The sequence below is a fragment of the Eucalyptus grandis genome, chromosome 1 (assembly GCF_016545825.1).
Source record: "Eucalyptus grandis isolate ANBG69807.140 chromosome 1, ASM1654582v1, whole genome shotgun sequence".
In the NCBI taxonomy this organism is placed as follows: Eukaryota; Viridiplantae; Streptophyta; class Magnoliopsida; order Myrtales; family Myrtaceae; genus Eucalyptus; species Eucalyptus grandis.
In genome coordinates, this window is record NC_052612.1 from 44,862,609 (window position 1) to 44,885,598 (window position 22,990).

The following is a 22,990-nucleotide window of genomic DNA, read 5'->3' on the forward strand; positions in this document are numbered from 1 at the left end:
TCCCCCTAAACAAAAACCATGTGATTTGACTGTCTCTATACTGAATAATATTTGCCAAGTCAATATTTACATTCACCAATCACCTCCTCTCCAACCTCCACCACTCCTCTTCCCTCTTTTCAGTGGGATTCACAACAACAAAACAAAGAAACACAAATCAATTCCTCTGAAGACATTAACCAGACAGGGGCCCAAATCCTCTATTTGTTCGTACCCGGGTCCCTAGAAGGAAGGGGAGAAAATAAACGAAAAAACCAAAGAAAAATAATTTCTGAAAAGCCAAAGAACGGTTACACCGTTCCTCTCATTCGTACCCTATACCCCCTCGTCAACTCATCTTCGCCTCATTTTATTGCAAGGACCCATCTCTGATCAACTTCAAGCTGAGATTGTTGAACCGCTCTCTTGAGTACTGCCTCGATGCTTTTCTCCAATCTGTGCCGGCCTTCATCATCGCAGCAAACTCTTCGTAACTGATACGCCCATCCTACAAGTACCGCACCATTACAAATTTAGTATCAAAGATTTCAAGGCCAAGTCACACACTCGTATATCGAGGATATATGGTTATGGTTAGAACTAGAGCCAATGGGCCAAAAAAGTCACAGCGTGACAAAATTAACTCGATCAAGCTCATACTTGACCCCCATTACTTGATCCCCGGACAAGAAAATTCTGAATCCACTAAGACACTCTCCCAAAAGCATCAACTATAACTAGAAATAAACAAGAAAATTACAGGTAGCAACCTTAGGGACACTTTAAGACTCATCAATAGTAATTTGAGAATTGCGTTTTTTCCGGTTTGTTAATAGGCAGTTTTCTCGAAATGCATTTTTCATTTCCAAAGCATCTTCATATGCATTTTTGCCTTTTTAAGTTAGCCATACACATATTCAGTTATGCACTTTGCAGCAAAACCCGATTTGGTTTTAGGTAGAAAAATTAATTTGATAACCAAATGAAAAGCAAACAAGATGAATAATTGCGGTGGAAATGTGCACATTTGCCCAACTAACCTTGTCCGTATCTACATCTTGCATGATGGCACTAATAACTTCTTCACTAGTATCAACTTCATTGGCCAAGGCATCCCTTAATTCTTCAATCTCTATGTATCCACTTTGGTTCCGATCGAAAAACTCGAATGCCTTTTGCAGATGATCTTCACTGCCCATCTTTCTCAAGTGAACAGATATAGCAACGAATTCTCCATAGTCAAGATATCCATCCCTGTCAACATCACCCTGCGACAAGCAAATCCCGAGAAGTCAACAAGTTTGCTCTGCTAAACATCTTTCAAAGTGAAGAACAAGCAGTTGAAAGAGAAATATTTCTACATAGCTATAACTTCTCCATATTCTTCTTATGTGAAGTTTCAAAATGTACAGGGATTGACATGGATATGCAGTAACCATTTACTGTCACAGATTTGTATGAATTTGCTTGACGAAAGGTATTTGATGGTCTGCATTTGCATTGCTTGCACTCATCTGAAGGCCAATGGCAAAGTCATGTTTCTCATTGCCAATCACAGATTACTTAGATGAAGGCCTTTTTAACCACAACCACCTGAATCAATAGCAGCTACTAATCAAGTATGCATGAATTGAATGAGGTCTCAAAGTAGTGTAACAGAAACCGCCTAGTTCTCTTTCCTTGTAATAAGCTATCATTGACTAGGCAATCCTATCTGTTGAAAGCAAGCTCATAAGTCACTGATCAGAGTCCAGATCATGAACTCCGAATTCAGAGAGAGAAGAAGAGAGACGAAAGAAAAACATAGCACAAGGTCTCAAAACTATGAAATGCTGTACTTACAGCATCCATTAGAATTTGAAGATCTGCATCAGGGATCTGATGACCAAGCTTGTGTAAACCAACTCGTAGCTCGTCAACATTTATCTTGCCCTTATTGTCTGTGTCCATCAATTGAAATCCCTCCCTTATGCCAGCAACTTCCTCCACAGACAGATGCTCAGCTATTACCTGTCAATTTCGAAGTCCATGCAAATTCAGAAAATGCAACATGCACAATGTAAAGGAGCATCTGTCTTTGTCAACTTTGACTGACATGTTAGGTGAAGAAAGAAAAATGAGCCACAATGATACCTTAAGAGCTCGTTTCTTGAGCTTATTCATCACAGAGAATTGTTTGAGCCTTGCCCTCACAGTTTCACCCAAAGAAACATTAGGAGCCCTCTTTGCATTTTGTACCCAAGGATGATCTGCATTTGACAAGGAAACACAATGAGTTCAAGCGTTCACCCATCTGCCTTGACAGGAGCTAAGCATTATTATTCACTCAAAAATAAAATCAAAACAACAAAAGAAACATTACCTAGAACTTCCTGAGCTGAAAGGCGCCTCTTCGGATCAGGTTCCAGCATTTTCTTCACAAGGTCTTTTGCATTAGGTGAAACTTTTGGCCAAGGGTCCCTCTTGAAATCCACAACCGACCTGATAATAGCTTGGGCGATACCTTGTTCCGTCTCTGCATTATACACAAAACATGAGTGCAGTCCAAATATAAGATTCACTCAGAAGAGAAAAAGATGATAAAACAAAATGTTAATCCGGTTTCTAAAATTCTGATTCTAATACATTTGCGACACTAAATTTCCAACTAATTACATTGAAAACTATGCATTCTCGTAAAATAAATTTTTGGACAAGATTCATCATAGATATTAGGAGCCAAAAAGCTGAGAAGACCTTAACGGTTGACTTCCACTCCAACTCTCTAACTCGCCAAACGAGCTAGGATCCGTGAGATCAAGCATGCCAGACATTTGGTAAAAGAATTTGATGCAGGCATTAACTAAATTGTACAGGCATTCCAATTATCTTATGAATCCAAGCCCACAGCAGATCCATCTTTGTGAATTTATACACCATTTCACTGCAAACCAGAACAGCCCTAACAGACATTGATGAATAATTCATTCCCAAAAAGAGAAAAGGAAGCAACCTGCCCAAAAAGGTGGGACACCACAAAGCAAAATATAAAGGATCACTCCAGCACTCCAGACATCCACTTCTGGGCCATAATTCCTTCTAAGCACCTCTGGAGCCATGTAGTAAGGACTTCCAACTATCTCGCTGAATTTATCACCTGTAAGAAATCTCTAAATTTAGGAAAACATCTAAGCTACAGGTATCTAATTCGACACGAGAAGTCAGAAGATTTATGTGATGGGTACCACAAAACTTACCAGGTTTAAAGAACATCGACAACCCAAAATCAATTGTCTTCAAAGGTGATGTTTCCTTCCTGTTTGCAAACAAGAAATTCTCGGGCTTAAGATCCCGATGCATCACCCCATGCTTGTGGCAAACCTGCAGCGTCACAAACAATAATGAATGCTGGGTCACTCTTTCTCTTCTCCTATAGTGAAATTAATAGTAATCTAGTAGTACGCCAACTGGGAATGTCAAGATACATAGGAAATGGCATCATAACATTAGCACATAGTCTTTAAATCATTAAAAAAAGCAAAAAAATAGTTGGGGGGTATCGCCTGATCGAATTCAAACGCTTTTCCTGAACATCTTTGACACTCCCAACAGGAAGAAGTTCAATAACACTTCTCCAAATTTCCAGATTTCAAGAACTTATTAGCACCATAATTTGTCAATCCGTTTAAATAACTAGCTTACAGTCTTTCCTCTAGTCACACTCTGATTTAATCGAACGAATTTGATACATGTGTCCACCTAGTAGCCTGCCAAGTGCCACCTAACCCACCTAGTGAGGCGATCATTCAACAGGCCTGAAGCAGGATTTCATCTACCCGCTAGATCAAGTAATAACAATCACACACAAGACGTGATAATTTGAATTCACAATCTAAAAAGGCAGACAGAAACCCACAGATCAGATCTAACCATCAATCTAAAGAACAAAGAAGTAGCCCAAAATCCATTGATAAAACACAAGAAAGACACAAACCTGAATAACTTCGACGATAGTCTTGATCACTGCAGCGGCGGCACGCTCCGTGTAGTGTCCCCTCGCGACGATCCGGTCGAACAACTCCCCTCCTTCGCACAACTCCATCACCAAATGCACCGCGTTGTCGTCCTCGTACGTGTCTTTCAAGGTCACGATGTTCGGGTGCTTGGGTAAGTGCTTCATGATCGCCACCTCCCTCCTCACATCCTCGATATCCACAGCGGTCCTCAGCTTCTTCTTCAGTATCGACTTGCAGGCGAGCTCCTCGCGGGTCTCCTTGTCCGTGCACAGGTACGTGATGCCAAACTCCCCGCGCCCGAGCTCCCGGCCGAGCTCGTACCGGAGCCCGATGTCGGTCCCGGTCGGATCCTTCAGCACGGCGAGCTTGTGGCTCCCGCCGTTGACGTTGAAATTGACGCCGTAGTCGATCGCGAAAGGGTTCGGCTTCTTCTTGCCCCTCTTCTCGTCGCCCTCGGCTTGGGGCGTGGCGCAGCAGTTCCCCATGGGTGGCGATCGAGATCTCTTCCGGGCGTCCGAATCTCTAGGATTTCAGCGAACCCGCAGATCTGAGGCGGGCAAGAACCCGACTTTACCCAAGAATCGCGGAAATCCTGAACTGGGTCGAGACCAGATCGGAGAAAGATGAAGGGCAAGATCCGAAAGTTCTCGCCTTTCTTTCCGGGAAAACGCGGAGAAGGGCGAGGAGGTGGAAAAATCAAGAATTTCAGAGAAGGGGAGAGAGAGAATGCGAATTGCGAAGAAAATGGAGGAGGGGGAATTTAAGGGAAGGAGGGGTTTGGAGGAGGACGGAGAAGCGGATGAGAGGAGGAATATAGCGCGTCACCAGCCACCATTGCTGAAGGACGCGGATCGGTCAAACGCCCCTCAAAGCAACCCAACAAAGAAGAAAAATTATAGAGAGAACGAGGGAGGAGGAGAAGAAAATTAGAAAAGAGAAGAGGGAGAGAGAAGCCTTCCTCTCCCTTTCACAGACACTTCCCTCTCTCTCTCTCTCTGTTCTTGTGTGAAGTCTCAGATGAAGAGAGAGAAAGGGAGAGAAAGAGGAAGAGAGAGAGAGAGTTTTCCCAAGAATGTCCAAAACAAGGATCGTTTTCTTGCCCGTGATCGACAGTAAGAAAAAGAGAGGAGAGAGAGAGAGAGCTCCGGTCAAGAAAGATGAAAGGAAATCAAGATGAAAAAATTGGTCTTTCGTGGAACAAAGGCCCGGAAGTTGTCCTCCTATTTTCATGGATGCCACTCACTGCCCTTCTTGAGTGGGAGACTTGCCCAAACAAAATGATGGAAATTACATTAACAGGAAGACTTGCCAAAATAGATTATAAATCTATTTCTTAACTCGTACTTCACAAGTTAGAATGTCACATGGATGAGTTTTGTTCAGTATACGAGTTCAGTATGACAAAGCCTATAATGATATTATTATATTCGGTTGTTTGGATTTCTAACCATAACAAGACTCGATAAAAATATGATATGAAATTTATGATATCAAATATTTGATTATTACAATAATAAAGTTAAATATATTCACATCATATTATTTCGTATAAACAGTATATATCTATATAAATAAACCAAAATTTTATAAACAAAGATAAAAAAATTTCTTTAGACACTCTTACCTACTTTATTTTATTTTATTATTTTTTCCTCTCTTTTTTTTAAATTAATTTTCTTTTTATTTCCTTCTTCCCTTACATCTCTCTAAATAGCGAACTATACTAATATTACCTGAAATATGTAATAAACATTATTTATATTTATAAATTAAATTTATGTTATAAGATAGAATATAATTCAAATATATAAATAAATGTAAGATTAAACTAAAGAAATAAATTGTTATTTTTTATTATTTTGAATTTCTTAATTATAATTCAAGTATTTTTTTATATTGAAATACAATTTTAATTTTGTTAATTTAAGAAATTTGTTATCCGCGAAAAATAACATTCCTATTATGGATATTACAAATTATATCTACCTTCATAACACCTCTCCATAGGATAATTTTATCCGATTTATATCACCCTTACATATAATTTTATCTTGTATTGAGCAAGCACAAATGCAAGATAGGAAAAAATTTATTATCAACTGAATTTTATCCTAATTGCCAAATCCATCTTATAGGTGTTCAACCAGTCCGCAACTTACTTTATTTACATTCTTTCGCTCTCGCTCGATCTCGCATTCGCTCACTCCGTCGGAGTATGAGTTTTCATGAATCGCTCAAGCATGGGTTGGAAAAATTGGAACGAAAATTTCAAGAATTTGTATGCGTGACCAAAAATAGCAATTGACTTCCCAGAAAAAAAGTTTGAAATGAATAGATTAGAGCATACACTGTCAGTAGAGAATAAACATAGAGGAAAGCGCTGGAACTAATAAAATGGAGTTTAATTATCATTTATTTACAACCCTCGGTAGATAATAACAACACGTGCATGGTCACGTGCACCGTCCTAATGCGTGCTCCCACGAGGTTATTGTAAATGGGGTCACAATTTTCATGATGAGACCCCCGAGGTTTTTGTGCATAGGGAATATGAATTTTCACCTCATTAATTTCTTCAAGATTTACCGACCGTCGTTATCATGTGGGCATCGCATGCCTGCGCTCCAAGCATTTAGATCGGGTGAATTTCGCATGGAACCATTCATCGAATTTGACAACCTAATGGAATCAAACATTTGATACATTCGATGTATCTAATAATTGTTCTCAGGCACACTCCATTTTGTTATTAGGAGTCCTAAGTTTGGACAAATACTTAACGTGGCATTTTTCATTTCGATGGTTCAATGCATTAGTCCCCATAGAGCTAACATGGAATCAGGAGAAATGATTGTCAAAGAAATACCATATAATTTTTCCACTCAAATTCATTTGTTGAAATTCCGTATACAACTCATAGTGCACAGCAAAATAATAATTCAGTAGACACTTAAAAAATTAGGTCAAAGCATACATAGATGGAAGGGACAACATTACGAAATCCGTAATATAAGGAGATGTGCTTATTTTCGAGATGGAGAAAACAAGGATTTGGGTTAAAATTTAGACTCGTGCCTTGCGAATAACATGATTGATTGATGACGTCACGTGGATCAGGTGCAGCTGAATTGAGGCATGAATTTTCTCGTGTTCAATTTATTGTTCCCTTGCTACATATGCGTCCGGATTTTAGACGAGCCAAGGATATTCTCGCAATTACCTTTTCAAAAATATAAGCAAAACCTTCTGCTCCACGTCCTTCTAGAAAGCCAACCTTCTAAAAAGTAATACGTGGACACGTGTACTCGAACCATTGGCCAATGGGCGAGCCCTTCTAGAAGCCGACCCCACTCTCTGAACTGCCGTTTCGCAACGTGCATATAACGGCCGGCGGACGTGGAGCGGCAAGGGTACTTTTGTCAATTCACCTCCTCCCCCCCTCCCCCCGGCACCCGGATAATTTTGGAGTATCTTTCCCCACTAAATTACATGGACCCGTCAATTAATTACCACGTCACTTGAGCCGATGCTGGTCTAGATTTCACCTCTCCGTTATTTGGAAAGTTTTTAAATTGAGGATAATCCCCAGCCCATTTATTAGCCCACTCCAAAAAAGAAAATAAATAATTGTGATAATAAAAACGATAAAAGTTCAAAAATAACTTTCTCTTTTTTTTTTCCTCTAAATCTATTTTTTGGCTAATTTGCTTAACGGTCTAGTGATTGTTTGGGGCGCAAATGATAATCATTATGCTCCATAAATTAATTTATATTCTCTAGACCAATTTTTGATCACAAATACGCATTTGATAATGACACAAAATTTCTCCCTATTAAGTGACAGTAGCCAACGGTGGGTGGATGGCTAGTAACAGTGAGAATGAGAGATGGAAAAAGTATTTATTTCTCATTTTTATTCCAAAATATAAAGGTATAAAATATTTATTTCTCATTTATGTTTCAAATCTATTTCTAAACTAAAAATTTGTTTCAAAAATAGAGAAATGGAATTGCGTTACCGAATTGATTTTTGTTTCAAACCTATTTCTACGAACAAAAAAAGATAATTTTTGTTATAAATAGAATGATTATTATGCGCATCTTTATTTTCTCAAGCTTTTCATTGAGTAAGGATCACCTAACTATTTTCATAAATTAAAACCCCAATAAAATAATAGAAATGATTTCGCTGTCCATCTCACCCAACTATCATATTAAAAAAGAAAGTCCTCCAAAGCGGTTGTTTTCAACTAACGATTTTTAAGGTCATGACAAGGACATAATCTGGATAGCTGTTGAAGATTAATGTACAACGTTTCGATTAAGTTTTTGACGGAAATCGTGGGTTGACTTAGGTATTGTGGTTTTGTTATGTGCCGATTCCTTTTTTTTTTTGTAGCCTGCACTTGCGACGGGTACCGAATTTAATAGTGGTTGAAGACCAAATACATGTGTTTTTTCTAAGGTATTTGACACGAGTGGGAGTTTGGTAAGGAAAAGCTATTAGAATATGTGTTGGCGCAAGTTCACATATGCAAGCAAAGCAAGAACATTATTGGGAAGGGAAACTTGACATGGCAAAATTACGTGATTCGGCGGTTTGTGTAATTTATAGGGAGAGATCGATGGGATAATTTCATTTTAATTGGTAAAAAAGGAGATTATAATCACTTGATCACACTCACTCATAAGTGTTTCCTAATCATGGTCACGCCCTATCAATATAAGCCTTGCAAGAAATAATCGGCAAAGTGGTAAAGCCTTTCTTGCTTAATTTCTCTTAGCGGCTCTCTAAAAGCTCCCTTCGAGTTACGCTTTCACATAATGAGCAAAATATGTTAAATCTCGTGCTTTATTTTCGGTCTCATACACGTTATGTTCGGGTGGATGTTCTTAGTCTTCTCATAAATCTTCAATCTCCAAGTTGGGTGTTTGACCAATTTGTTGCTTCCCTGGTTACTGGTTAGAGGTCTAGGCTTAAATTCAGTTGTTTGCACACAACATTATGGAGCCACTGTAGCCTCCAACCTTTCATACTTCTTTCCAGACATTCATCACATGATTTAGGACATTTGAAAATACTTCTTCATGCCCTCTGTAATATTTTGCTCACTCCAAACTTTCATCAGTTCCAATTGAATTGGGTCTAATCTCGACCCATATTCAACAAATTTTCACCTCGACAAAGAAGTACAGCTTAGTACCCATTGATCATCATCTTTTGTGAGCCCCTCTAAGTTCCTCATCCATTGCAAACATTTGAAGAGTATTACAGCTTAGCTGATGGGATAGCTTTGACAATATGTCCCTTGAATTACGTATCGTCTGCACTCTCATTATATGTGGTATATATGGGCATGCATAGTGTGCTTTTGAGCTGCATCCTAGGGTTTTTACATAAGTAATTGTAACAAGGATGCTATCATTTAACAACTGTATATGATAAACTCAAAAAGTACCTCAGTTAATGTGCAGAAAAACGATAACCATTCTAAGCATCAAGGTTGGTGAATGTCAGAAACACGCCACAAACTTCTCGCGAATAATTAATTTCGATCGAGAAATTGAAAGACAAACAACTCAAATATATCAAGACGAAAGTCGCCAAATATAGAGAGAATGGTGTCTGAATTACTATATTAAAAGATGCGACATAATTTTATCAAACATTAAATGCGACCCACAATTATCAGGCCTAATAGTTTGGTACGCTTGACATCACCTACGTAGGGAAAATGGGAAAACAGTGGATGTCATTGGAGGTAATTTGATCGATGTCCGCTCTCGCTTGAGGGGCATTTGCGTCAAAGCGCTATCTCTCTCTCTCTCTGCCTTTTCTTTTGAATTTTTTTTGCAGGAGAGAAAGTCATTTCATGTCCCCTTCCGGGCAGGAGGGAGGGGGGTAATTCGGACAATTTACCCATGCCACTTGAGCATCTCAAAAGCACCGCTACCTTTCAGCTGGCCGGTCAAACTCCACGATTTTGACTTTGAATATAACGTTGGAAATTCTCTCTCTCTCTCTTTTTCTCGTTTATTTATCATCGTCGGGCACTCGTCGGCAGTGCTCTAATTATAACTGTCGGTACCGCTAGAGTAAAGGAATTTTATGTCCAATCCAAACGTGAGGGTATCTCGGCACTCAAAGTACGTTGTAATGAATATAAACAAAAAGAAAGAAAAAAGAACAAAAATATACTCATGTCACATCGGAATTTCATATAATTCTTTAGATTAGGAACCTATCGCATATTCTCATTCTTATAAATAAATGGCAAAAGAATATCTCGAAAAAATAAAAGTCATTCTCCCTTGATTTCCCAAACGTGCATATTTAGATGAATTTAAAGAGATTTTTGCCGATCGCCGTGATCTCATCCTATTTAATGACTTACATGAGTTATCAGTATAGATCAATTGTTGCCGATCAATCACGTCACAAGATTTTCTTAATATGTGATATCTAACACGTCGTTTTTTCGATATCTAGCATAGACCCACTAAGCAAAAATCGGAGAGAAAAACGAGGGACCGTAGAGAGCCCAAAGGTTGCCCAAGGGAGAGGGATGTTGAGTTTAGACGGGGGGGACGTCATGTCACCTCAGCCCAGCACACGCAAACCACTCGAAATGGCTCGTTTCACGGAGGAAGAGGAAGAGCCGACGAAGAGTCGTTTTCACTATTTCCGGTGAGAAATGAAGGGAAAGAACGTGGGGCACGTATTGATTACTCGACATGGAGAGTGAGGGATGCGTGCAAAGATAGAAACAGGAAAGTGCGAGGGCTGTAATGTAAAGCCAAAAAGTGCTGATAAAAAGGAGGGGAGGGTCACCTGGAGGAGACGTTGCCGGGTTGTAAAGAAACAAAGCGTGGATTCATTCAACGGCAGCGGGGAGAAAAAGCGACGGAGGCAGACGACGATTCGTGGCTTTTTTACTGGCCCCCTGAACCGAGAAAACACCCGAAAAAAGGGTAAAGGAAACTCATGATTGGCAAAAGGGTTTTTTGTTTTTCCTTTCGTTAAAACAGCAGAAAAAAATAGCTGGGGAAATCAGTGCTATGTAGCTGGACCTGTTTAGAGGGTATTTTTATGAAGCCCCTCCATTTGTTATTGGCCTAAAAAAATACGAAAATTGTCCACGTTTTATGCCATGTGGGACGGCCGGCATTCATGTCAGCGATTGCCAATCAAAATTAGTCGGAATGACTAAATTTATAAGTTTTAGAAATATTTATGATTTTGAAGAAATTAAAAGATTTAAGACTTTTTAGGTAATTTTCCTTACAAATATCTTTGAACAGAGTGATGAGTGTAATTGAGAATTTGATATGCAGTACTCGTTTTAACGATGTCATTATTTTACTTTTTATAAAGACGTCATCAATTCAAATGAAACGTGCTTGTGTATAATTTAATGCTGACAATAGGGCCTGGCGAAACTTCCTACCCTTGATCTAGCGTTCCCCACCTTTTGCGTAGGTCTCTTCTGGTGGTTCTACTTATTCCAAGGGAGAGGATGATGAATTGGTGGGGGCACATTAGCCTTTGGAATTCTTTGGATGGTCCATCAACCATTTTTTTAAAAGTGTTGTTGTTCGTAGCCTTTATTCTTTCGCATTAGCTTCTAACTTTAGAAGGATTAGATTCCAACTGTCCTAGGGCATTAGCCTTTCATTAGTGTGGCGGGAGGCGGTCGTGTGTTGACGAAATCGTCTTACCCTTTCTCTTGTAATAAGCTTGATAAGCTAAAGTTGTTTCTAATCCTCATCCAATCCGTCGGCCTTTGCATTGTTTCTGATATAGGAGGTTGCTGCCGCGGAGACGGACAAAATGGAAAGAATGACAAATAAGAGAGATCTAATTGTGGGCGAGCACCGAGACATCCGGCATTGCATTTTATTGATGCCTGCCGTGTTTACATCGCGCGACCAAATCCATGGGACGTTTCAAAGTGAAAAGGGATGGGAAGAAACGACGATTTTGTTTCCACAGAGCAAACGAAACTCGGTCATCACGCTCGCTCGCAAGGTGTGTTGACTAACGGAGCCGTTGCTCGATGAAAGGTCGGAGTCCCAGAACAGGATGCGAGGATGCCAAGTCAAGAACGTTATGTTTAGACATCGCCGTCTCAGGAACTTGCCGATGGCCCGTTCAAATCAAGGCTTCTATCGAAGACAGAAATTAAAACCCAACAAGAGGGAGAGCGAGAAGTCAACAACGGTGCACTATTCTAAAGCTCTGTCTCGTTCTCGTCATCTTGCACCGTAAAGGTCAAACGAGGAAAGCGACCGAATATGGTAATAAAAGTCGTCCTGATCTCCATATCCAGCCCTTTGATGATTGAGATTATTTTGACGAATCTGCTTTGACAAGACATCGTAGATAATCTTGACATGGTCTTCGATGCTTTGTGGGCAAAAAGACAATGAAAGATCAAAGACATCATGGGCAGAACCATTCGCCTTCCAGATGCACACGTGCGCGGGAAGGATGGTTTCTTCTTAATCCGCACCTTGGATTCAGATGCTTAGCCATTGAGACTTGGCAAATATCCAGGGAAGAGTACTTGTCGTTCTAGATGTATAAGGAATCTAGAAGACATCCCTAATTCATTGAGTCTATGTAAGACAGACTAAGATAAGATGTCTTAAGGGTAATAAGGATCTGCAGAGTGCGGCATGACTCGTTAATTAAACAGATGGATGCAAAATCAAGGTTCTAGAAGGATGGCCTTAAGACTTTCAGTTCATGAAAGTATCAACTCAGAACAGTCAACATTCTACATGCCATGGACCACTGAACCTTTCCACACTGCATCGCCAAGACAAAAGAAAGAGATGACAGAAACTACAGGACACCGAAAAGAGGTACTTCAGAATTGGCTCAAGCGGAAAGGATGATGATTACATGACAGCATATACAGAAAAATAGAATGCAAACAAATAAAGATTACCATAAACTTGAGCGAGGAAGTGCAATAAAATGGCTGTATGATGGAGTGAAGAAAGACATGGCAGTGAATCTCTCAAAATCTCCCAAGTATGATTCATTCGGGTAAAAGAGTAGAAGAGTATATTCTATGCTTCACTATTGATGTCCAAAATTAGAAGTATTACAATTTAACTATGACCTCCAATTGGCAATGATACAGCGCTTGATGTCCCTTTCTGTATGTATGAACTCGCTGGGAGTTCGAAAGGTTGGAAAAAATGGGCATGATCTGGATGACCCAATAAGGTGGATCACCAAAAGTAGTTCATGCAGAGAGCTTCCCACATTCACTATATACCATCCCGCAGAGAGAGAGAGAGAGAGAGAGCAACATGTAAACTTAATAATATGTTGCTCGACCAGCAGATGACTAATAATGCAACAAGCAGATGTTCAGCTGTTCACCTTCACCTGGACTTCTTTGAAAGTTTAGGATTTTTGCACATTCGGATACTTGAGGGAGTCACCTCCACCAGTTCATCCTCCTGAATATATTCTATGCAATCGTCCAAACTATAATCCAACGGCGTATCAAGCACCACTGCAAAAGGGAATAAAATATTAAATTATTAGATCGGAGAATGTTGCACTACTGCTTGTATGTGACCAGATGAGAAGTTCACAGTGACATCCCAAATAAAAGAGAGGATCAAACCTTTGTTTTGGCAACCTAATATTAGCCTCTTTCCGGACAACAAACACATGAATATGATGTAGGTACTTGAAAAAATAAAAACGAAGGTTAACTGCTAGAATTTTTGCAGCTACAATTAATCAAAGAGGAAGTTATGACACATATCCAGATATCCATTGGGAGATAATTTTTAACTTGTGTAACCAAAATGCACAGAGGATGAATGTAACTGCAGCTGTTCAATTGAAGTGACATTCTGTCTTCATTAAATAGGAGCAATCAACATCTCAAAGATGGGAAGCGAACTCTAACATAATAATTTAGGAACTTCTCACAAGTGCTTCTACCTATTTATTCACAGGTAACAGGAAGAAAATGCACAACTTTGGTATAGCTGCTTCTCACCAGTTTGTTCCTTGTTGGAGCGTACGTTGGTTGCTGCCTTTTTCTTGCAGACGTTGAGGGCTAGATCCCCTGGACGCTGATGAATTCCTACAATTTGACCTTTATAAACCTCCAAGCCAGGACCAATAAACATCTGCCCCCTCTCTTGAGAACTTGCAAGGGCGTAGGATGTACTTGTTCCATCCTCAAAAGCAACCTGAAAATCAGTCTCATAGTCACTATCAAACAGAGAAAGATAGAGAGAAAAGGTATGGTTAATAAAAGCATGGAAGTAAAATTTTACATATGGCACCAATTCTCAACCAATAATAAGGTTCCCCCAAAAAGAAAGTTACCAATGATCCTTGATCCCGAGTGTTGATATCACCAGCCCAAGGACCGTAGCTATCGAATATTGTGTTGAGAATAGCTGTTCCTCGAGAAGCAGTTAAAATTGCATTACGCAGTCCAAGAAGGCCACGAGTTGGCATTTTATATCTCAGCAAAGTAGTTCCCTCTGACCTGGAAGACACAAAAGTTTACCTAAATTAAGATCAAAATCACTTCTTTCACACAACAAACTAACTGAAGAAGAGAGATTCTAATGGCCAAGGAAGCAGCAGCAGCAGTCAGCAATCAATTAAACAACATATTGCAAAGAACCAAGCACTATTCTACCAAGACTAAAGCTGATCTGCACCATTCTAGCAGCAGCTAAGACAAGTCCAGTAAAACAATTGCCTTTGAGTGCAGATTAATATCTTCAGCACAATCAAAGATCTTGAGAACTGAACATCAGCATGCGAGGGCATCTCGTCTCACAAATTATGTCTACTCTTAAATAGCATGCAATGGTGCGCAAGAATGTTAAAATCTACAGATCTCCAGTGAGCAGATAGCATCATTTATTCTTACAAATGGAAGCAAAAAAAATTGACTAGCATAGTATTATATACCATAAAATGATCAAATATGGTGCCACCAAGCACCAAAATGGCTATGGAAACTTCTTCCATAAGATGTCATTTATGCATCCAACATACATTTTGAATGCTGTAGTAAATTTGCAATATATACACTTACACAAAGAAACCTCAAAGTTCGGTCATGTAAATAACAGAAGAGAGAAATTGTTTTACAAACCCGACCCCCTGCATATCAAACATCAGCCCACGCCTTCTGCCAAGAAGCTCAACGACAGATCCCATGTGTTCTTCTGGTACCTCCACTGTAGCAATCTGGCATGGATATCAAACATCAAGATCATGTAGTTTCTGAAGCATAGTTCTCCAAGTGAATAGAATCAATTTTCTAAGTTAAATAGTATCGAGAACCCTAATATCTGGTGCAGAAACACGGGTTTATTTAAATACATAACAGAAGATGCAGATCCTCCAGTACTCTTTCTGGATTCGCTCTACCAGTAACGTCCTCAATTGATTTTAGGAAACAGAAAGTCATCCAGGCATCCCGCAAAGATTGAAAGTATATCAATATTGAAATTATACATTGTGAAGGAATGATAATTAGGCACTCACCTCAAAAGGCTCCAGCAACTTGTCATTCACCCTTTTGCTAATGACCTTAGGAGGGCCCACCATGAATTCATATCCTTCTCTTCGCCTGAAAGGCATTAATGAGCGAATAGGCATACATATATGAGAATGGAAAGAAGAGGGAGTACACTTACATGTTTTCAATCAGAATGGTGAGATGCAAGGTACCACGCCCACTGACTAAAAAGGTGTCAGAAGTTTCTCCATCTTCAACTTTCATCGCCAAATTCCGCTCAAGTTCACGGTATAGTCGATCACGTAAGTTCCGACTAGTAACATATTTTCCCTGAAAATACAAAAATTAATTCCCCCACGTGAGTCTTCCAAAATAGTTTCACTGGCAATCCAAATACTAAACATGCCATCACAATCAGAAAAAAGAAAAAGCAGACAGACAAAATGGCAAAGTAATGGAGTGTCTAGGATAAAGCAAACCATCCTCCATGTAGCTATTAAGCCTAACTCAAACTTCTGAGCTACTTTCGCTAACATGCCAAGAGTAAGTTGATAGAAAAGGGTCTCCATAATACCAACTTTGGGACCCACAATTAACCTTATATTTCCAATCTATAGAAAAGAAACATATGCATAACTCATAAAGTCTTAAAATGTGAAATTTTGTGGGGCCACTGTCAACTATTTTAAAACTTTAAGCTATTGGATGAAGGTGCAATTTAAGATTTAAATACTTCAACACTCACCTTCAATTGTAGGCTGGAAACTTGATACTAAAGCGTGGAAATACATAATAATTGAGGCACATAGAGACCTAGAAAGATTTGAAACTCAGGATCCCCCACTTCGAAACTATATGAAATTTGTTGGACCACCACCGACTAATCTAATAATAGATGAAGGTGCTTTTTAATATTTAAACACTTTAACATAAGAAAAAAGTTGAATCGCTATTTAAACTTCCTATCAAACTGCCAGAAAGGTTGTACAATTCAAGCTGCAGAGGGCACACATTGCCAGACATATAGAAAACTGTCAATGCAAACAAGCTACTTTAACAATTTCCTAGAGGACCTTTGAGCACCAATAATATTACAGAGGATAATCCAGGGACATTAATTAGTGATAAGATTTTTTTAGTAAAAGAATATTTGTGCTCTTGCCATGAAATTCTTAAATAAAGCAGATCCGGTTAACATGTGATAGAATTCCGGAACTCTAAAAAAAGAGAACCCAGCAAAAAAGACATATCTATTCATGCCGCAATTTTATGTTACAACTGACAAGTAAGCCTCAAAGGACTTCCAGTATATTACTGTTGTAATAGCATACCTCACGTCCAACAAATGGTGATGTGTTTATAGAAAATGACATCTTCACTGTCGGTTCCTCCACCTTGATGGCAGGTAATGGCTTCCCTGATGTTTTATCAGCGATTGTCTCTCCAATCTGAGCAGATTAGACACTAGTCATAAAGCAGAAAGCTAGCTAAACATTTGTGATCATCATGCAGGAAATGAATAAATTACCTGGATATCGCTGATGCCACAGACTGCACATATATCACCTGCTTCCACAATTTCTACAGGAATTCTACTGAATTTTTCATACACGAAAAGCTCACTAACTCTTGCATATCGACAAGAATCATCTGAAGTGCATACCTAAAGAAGAAACAACTTCAAATAGTCAGAAAAGAGAGCAAACTTTATTTCTTTCTGACAAGCATACAGCTAATTCCAGCCCACATACCCAGGGTTGTGGCATAGTACACGGTCAATAATAGGCATAAAAGAATTTTTGAGACTATATTTCACATTAAATTCAATCAGGATAATAAGCAAGCAAGCTATACCCATGATAAATACACGCATCTGTAGCTCTGTACAAGCTTTCAAACAAAGACTGGCTGTAAGGATATTCTTGGTTGACCTATATACAGAATAATAGTTGTTTTATTATAGAGTATTTATATTAAATTTCTGATTTTGTGACAAGTAAGTAAGTCATTTAAACTTTTGTGGATTCAAATATTAAATTGGAAAGATTCAATAATTTTCCATTAAGAAGCATAAGATTGGAATCTCGGGTTAATGAAAAAGATAACTATTGACGAAAACCATTTGAGCATAAGTTACTTATCTCTTAATTCTAGAAAATGAATCATTAAGACTAAAGCATAAAAGAAAAATGTCCCAAATTAATCTCATCTCAAGATTAAATTTAAGAAAAAGGTCCACGAAATAGCACACAACTCCTTCACCGACTCATCAATGCATTTTCTACAAAGTGGATTCATTACCAATGAACACTTCATTAGCATGTATGTTGAATAACAGTAGACCAACTAAAACCAATATGTCCGCTGGACTAGTTTTACACAATTATCTGATACATCACTAACGAAGATTGAGAGAAGTTCCAGCTGTAAGCTATCTCTGAAAGACCGGCAAGCTAGAAGTTCTAGAGAAGGAAAAGTAAAGACATCCATGAAAAGGTTTGAGCTTTCGAGTTGTACCTTCACATCAGTGCCCTTCTTCAAAGTCCCAGCATGCAAGCGCCCAATAGCTATTCGTCCTTTATGTTCATCATACTCAATGTTTGTGGCCTAAAATAAAATAAAAAGTGATTTGTTACACATTACTGGAATCGTGATATGTTAACAATCAAACTTACTTAGTCAGTACCAAGCAAAGTATCCATAACTCAAGAAGATAGGTTCTGATCTGGAAGCACAATAATATGATGCTTTGAGAGAACAAGAGACTCATTCATATCTACTTATTTTCCAGACTTGCTGACCAGCATTATGTTGAACTCCATTTGTTACCTCACAGGGAAATTTGTGCAAAAAGGTAAAAAGTATACATCTTCTAGTTTTGCAGACAAGTCCAGGAAATTACTTTTTCTTCCTAGCCCAATATGAGGTAGCACATAATAGCAGCACTAAACACAACTTATAACAATGATGAAAATGACATAACAGATTTGAGAGAGAGAGAGAGAGAGGCTATGAAGGTGTAGAACCACTGACAAGCATTTGTAAGGCACCATCTTTCTCAATACGTGGTCCGGGTATACATCTGATTATCGCCTCAAAAAGTGGGCTAAGGTCTTCCGCCAAATTATCTGGGGAAAGTCCAGCTTTTCCTTTAATACCACTAGCATATATCGCTTGGAAATCACACTGCACACACATCACATCTAGATGAATTAACTTCTGATTAATCCAGTTCTAAAGACCCAAAAATAAAAGGGGAAAAGTAATGAAAGAATAACAAAATCCCAATTACTTGTATTTAGATTCTCAGGGTAACCATATAGATAAGAGCCAAAAGGACTTAAATTGTGACGGATACCTCCATCTAGACTACCAGAAACTATTACTACTATACAAAATACTTCAGTAACCTAGATTTTATCTATCGACATGTCACGACAAAGATATGATTGTCTTCCTGAATATGCCACAAGTACCTGTTCATCTGTCGCATTTAGTTCAATGAACAATTCAAAAGTGGAGTTGATGACAAAATCTGGACGAGCAGATGGTCTGTCAATCTTATTGACAACAACAACTACAGCATGACCAAATTCCAATGCCTTCTTCAGGACAAATCTTGTTTGTGGCATGGGACCTTCAACAGAATCCACCTACGAGAAAGGAGAGGTGTGCATTAAAGTTAACACTGGAGTAAATACATCAACCACATAAACAAAAAAAATAAATAAATAAAACAGCAACCAATAACAAAGGAGGATCGACTGTCATTTGACGTAAAGCAATAACTAACTAACGGAGCATACATGCCTTCTAGTGTAGAATTGAATATGCGATTTAAATAAGGTCTTCCTTACCATCTATTCAGACGAAAGTACATTACAGACAATGGGGAAAAAAAGGCATATTCAGAACTAGGAAATGAAAATTCATATCGGCAAAGCATCAAATGCGCAAATTTTTGAAGTGAACAATCAGAGGAAACCATAGTTCTTACTCAGTGACAACCTCTATCGACTAAAATAAAGTTTAGAATCCAGATATGCACAGAATTCAAATTCTCCTAATTTTGGGTTTAAGATTTATCTATAAATGTATTTGTTACCATATCATCTTGGTCTGTAGCTAAATTATCTTATCACAACAGTAAGACTGTCGCATCTCTAAAATGACATCACCTGATCAATTATGAGATAATTTAGGTTTCCTTTTTCAGAAACCCGAAGAACTGCATAACACGACGAACAGGAAAATGAAAAAAATTTACCACGAGCAGCACTCCTTCCACCATATTAAGGATGCGTTCCACTTCACCTCCAAAGTCAGAGTGCCCCGGCGTGTCAATTATGTTAATCTTCGTGTCTTTGTAGTTAATGGAGGTGTTTTTGCTAAGAATTGTAATTCCCCTTTCGCGCTCGAGATCATTCGAGTCCATTATCCTCTCTTGTACAAATTGATTATCACGAAAGACCTGCAAATGAGAACCGACACACACATCGGCAAAATATCATTCCACTCGAAAGAGAATGTGGTCCTGGTTCAGATATAAAACTGCCGAAGACCAATGTTTGGAGTCTTTGGAGCGATTTCGAGCTGTACCTTGGCTTGCCGCAACATAGAATCCACCAAAGTTGTTTTTCCGTGATCGACATGCGCGACAATGGCTATATTCCTTATGTCGCTTCTCCTTATCAACTGGCTCTTCTTCTCCTCTGCCAGAACAAAATTTCGGAATCAGTACTCTCTCAACGCACCGACGATCTAACAAATCTCTCGCCATTTCTCCAGCCACGAAAGTTCATTTCCAGCTAAGAAATCGGAATCCCCGAAACAACGAACGAAAACAGAACCCCATGCTCACTCGCACGGCACAAGACATCAAAAGCAGACCAGAGAGCAGTCGCGAGCCGCGAGTGCTCAACTCCGCCGCCGCGCCGCAGCGGCGGCGACAGCTCAGACCCGGCGGCTGCGGCGGAGTTTCCGAAACGTACCGGTGGGGGTCTCCGTGGTCTGAGCGGCGGAGCAGGCGATGGGGCGGTGGACTCGGCGCTCGGGACGGCACCGGAGGCTCGTCCGGGAGGCGAGCGGCGAGGATAAGCCCGAGCTCGAGCTCGAGCCGAGGCCGAAGAGATGCTTCGCCGGCTGAGGAGAAGCGCGGGGGGCTCTGGCGGGGGAGCTCGAGGCGGGGCTCAGCAGAGCGGGCGAAGGACCGCGGAAGCCGAGCGCCATCTCCATCTCCGTCTTCTTCTCCTCTCTCTCTCTGCAATTGCAGGGTGAGAGTTGCGCGCGCGGGAGAGGGAGCGAGGCGGAAGCGATTTGGCAAATGAGGCGGTGATTGGTGTTGGTGCTGCTGCGCTTCTTCATCGTCGTCTGGGTTCTCAGTTGCGGCCAGATGTTCGTCCACGTCGACGGTGGGGCCCGCCTGGAGGGTGACGTGGACGGTTCCTAGTACGTGGCTCCTGTTGATTTGTCACCGCGTACGCTTTTTTTATCTGTTATATTTTGGGGTCGGGATTTTCCCGGGGCTATCTCATATGGGGGGGTCCGACGCGACCGAAGTATCTGATGGTCTAACCTAATCTAGTCTAATATCTTATACTAAAATATATTTTTTTGAAATATTAAATGCGCTAAATATATTACAAAGAAAGTCATTATATATATATATATATATATATCTCCAAAGTGTAGACAAGAGTATATTAATTTTCAAGCATTTAATTGTATCGGTTATGATGAAACAATTCATTTCCATGCCGAATGAAGTTAAAAGGCTTTTTATTGAGGAAAAAAAATGTGGTGAGAAGATTTCTTAACAATATATTATACTTGAAGTGATTTTTTCACATTAAATACATTCAATTTTTTAAGTGGGTTTTTGTACATCAATGATGTGGGACATTTTGCGATTAGTATTTGTCATTAGAGTATTTTCTTGTATTTGCATATAGAAATGATCTTTTGTATTTCTCAAAAGAAAAAAACTAACAATTGAATGTAAAACCCAAGCAAAGCATGCGAAAATATACAAGTATTCTTAAAAGATGACTTTCATTTAGTGTCAGGTGGGACACTTACACATTTTATAATATTAGTAACATAAAATTTTTCACGTGAGTAGATTTTATTATCTAATACTTATGCTACTTCTAATATTGCTAAGTAAAATCATTCGATTATTAAATAAGAGTTTCTATTTCATGACTTTTGTATAAAATATAAACCATAATAATGAACTATAAATCTAGGGCTTGTTTGTTTGCACTTGAATGAACAGCAAAAGTCAATCCAGTTACACCCTTGTAAAGTGAAGTATCAAATTGTCATTTGATATTTGTATAGATGCTCAACTATAACTTTTTGAATCTCGTTGTTTATTTTATTTTGTAAGGCGATCTCATATAAATATTACACGTTTTATACACCCTAAATAAGTAGCTCGAGAGGGACATGATAAAAGAGTTCTGTCATTTTGGTCAAGTAAAAACATCACCACGTAAGTTAGGAGGGAAGAGAAATAACAAATAAGCCGTAGTCAAGGAAAATATGCTAAGAAAGAGGGAAGAGTACTAAAAATCAAAAGTTCCAAGAGGATCTTCCACACTGGTACGTGGGATATTCTAGTGGAGGGTATACACTCTAGCGGGTCGGGCCGTCCATGGGCCGGTCCATCTCGCAGGATCCATGTGCTACACTCTTGGGCCTGGCAATTGTTTGTTTTGGGCCTCCGTTCCTCAGCCCGTGGACTGGAACAATGGGCCCCAGTCGGGACGATTGGTTTTGTGGGCCATTGACCCATGGAGATTGTAGAGAAGGCTTGATGAGTTGGAGAGTAGAAGATTTCTTAACAAATGAAATGAGAAAAAGGCATATGATGCATCGGATACATTGCGCGACAGCGATATTTGAAGAAACAACTCACCGGATGATGAGAGTTTTCGAAATTCAAATGTAAGATTGGTTGGAAAACATATCGTATTGCTAATATGATTAATCGACAACGATACTTCGTGTTGCAATTTAACAACATGATTAAGATTTGAGAATCGTCTCAATTCCATTCTCAAGCTAAACCACTTGTTAACCCTACTTGTTAATTCTAGGTTGTGCATATGTACACACTTCTCCGTAAACTTCCGTCTCCCGCACATTTCCTAAAAATTTTGAAAAATATTAGTTTATCGAAGCATAAAGTAGGGGAGAATTACTAAAAAAAATCCTAAACCTATTACGATTGTGTCAATTTAATCATAAACTTCTTCTTTTTTGTCAATTTAATCATAAACCTTTTACAATTGTGCCAATTCAGCTAATCTGGTCAAAATTGGCTGATCGATGCTGACGTGGATGGCGGCCGGAGATAGCTAGCCGTCGAACGATGATGTGGCAATTTTCAAATATTTTTAATTTTCGATTTTTTTTTAATTTTTAATTTTTTTTCCCTCACCTTCTCCCTCCTCTAGCTGGCCAACAAGGTTAGCCTCGCCACTAGCG

At 39.2% G+C, this 22,990-nt stretch overlaps 2 protein-coding genes across 2 annotated transcripts; both read right to left on the reverse strand.

Annotated features, from left to right (window-relative positions):
* On the reverse strand, positions 1-5,088 carry LOC104445156 (calcium-dependent protein kinase 32). The gene is made up of 8 exons (XM_010058982.3): positions 3,953-5,088; positions 3,216-3,339; positions 2,972-3,115; positions 2,342-2,494; positions 2,113-2,228; positions 1,822-1,989; positions 1,020-1,247; positions 1-487 (listed from the first exon to the last, which is right to left on the reverse strand). The coding sequence occupies exons 1-8, from the start codon at positions 4,457-4,459 to the stop codon at positions 350-352; spliced, it is 1,578 nt and encodes a 525-aa protein (XP_010057284.1). The 5' UTR covers positions 4,460-5,088; the 3' UTR covers positions 1-349.
* Positions 5,089-12,974: 7,886 nt separating this feature from the next.
* Positions 12,975-20,838, reverse strand: LOC104445164 (putative elongation factor TypA-like SVR3, chloroplastic). The gene is made up of 14 exons (XM_010058994.3): positions 20,488-20,838; positions 20,096-20,208; positions 19,764-19,967; positions 18,973-19,149; positions 18,530-18,682; positions 18,014-18,103; positions 17,025-17,159; positions 16,828-16,944; positions 15,675-15,826; positions 15,523-15,607; positions 15,128-15,222; positions 14,341-14,506; positions 14,006-14,201; positions 12,975-13,507 (listed from the first exon to the last, which is right to left on the reverse strand). The coding sequence occupies exons 1-14, from the start codon at positions 20,729-20,731 to the stop codon at positions 13,374-13,376; spliced, it is 2,061 nt and encodes a 686-aa protein (XP_010057296.1). The 5' UTR covers positions 20,732-20,838; the 3' UTR covers positions 12,975-13,373.
* Between the last annotated feature and the right edge of the window lie 2,152 nt (positions 20,839-22,990).

Excerpts from the sequence above, each read along its gene's own strand:
- LOC104445156 (XM_010058982.3), bottom strand. The coding sequence starts at position 4,459 with ATGGGGAACTGCTGCGCCACGCCCCAAGCCGAGGGCGACGAGAAGAGG. Across the intron at positions 3,340-3,952 it reads CTATCGTCGAAGTTATTCAG|GTTTGCCACAAGCATGGGGT; the intron begins GTTTGTGTCTTT and ends GTGACGCTGCAG. Across the intron at positions 488-1,019 it reads AAGATGTAGATACGGACAAG|GATGGGCGTATCAGTTACGA; the intron begins GTTAGTTGGGCA and ends CGGTACTTGTAG.
- LOC104445164 (XM_010058994.3), bottom strand. The coding sequence starts at position 20,731 with ATGGAGATGGCGCTCGGCTTCCGCGGTCCTTCGCCCGCTCTGCTGAGC. Across the intron at positions 18,683-18,972 it reads TAAATGCGACAGATGAACAG|TGTGATTTCCAAGCGATATA; the intron begins GTACTTGTGGCA and ends ATGTGTGTGCAG. Across the intron at positions 13,508-14,005 it reads CTCCAACAAGGAACAAACTG|TGGTGCTTGATACGCCGTTG; the intron begins GTGAGAAGCAGC and ends TCCCTTTTGCAG.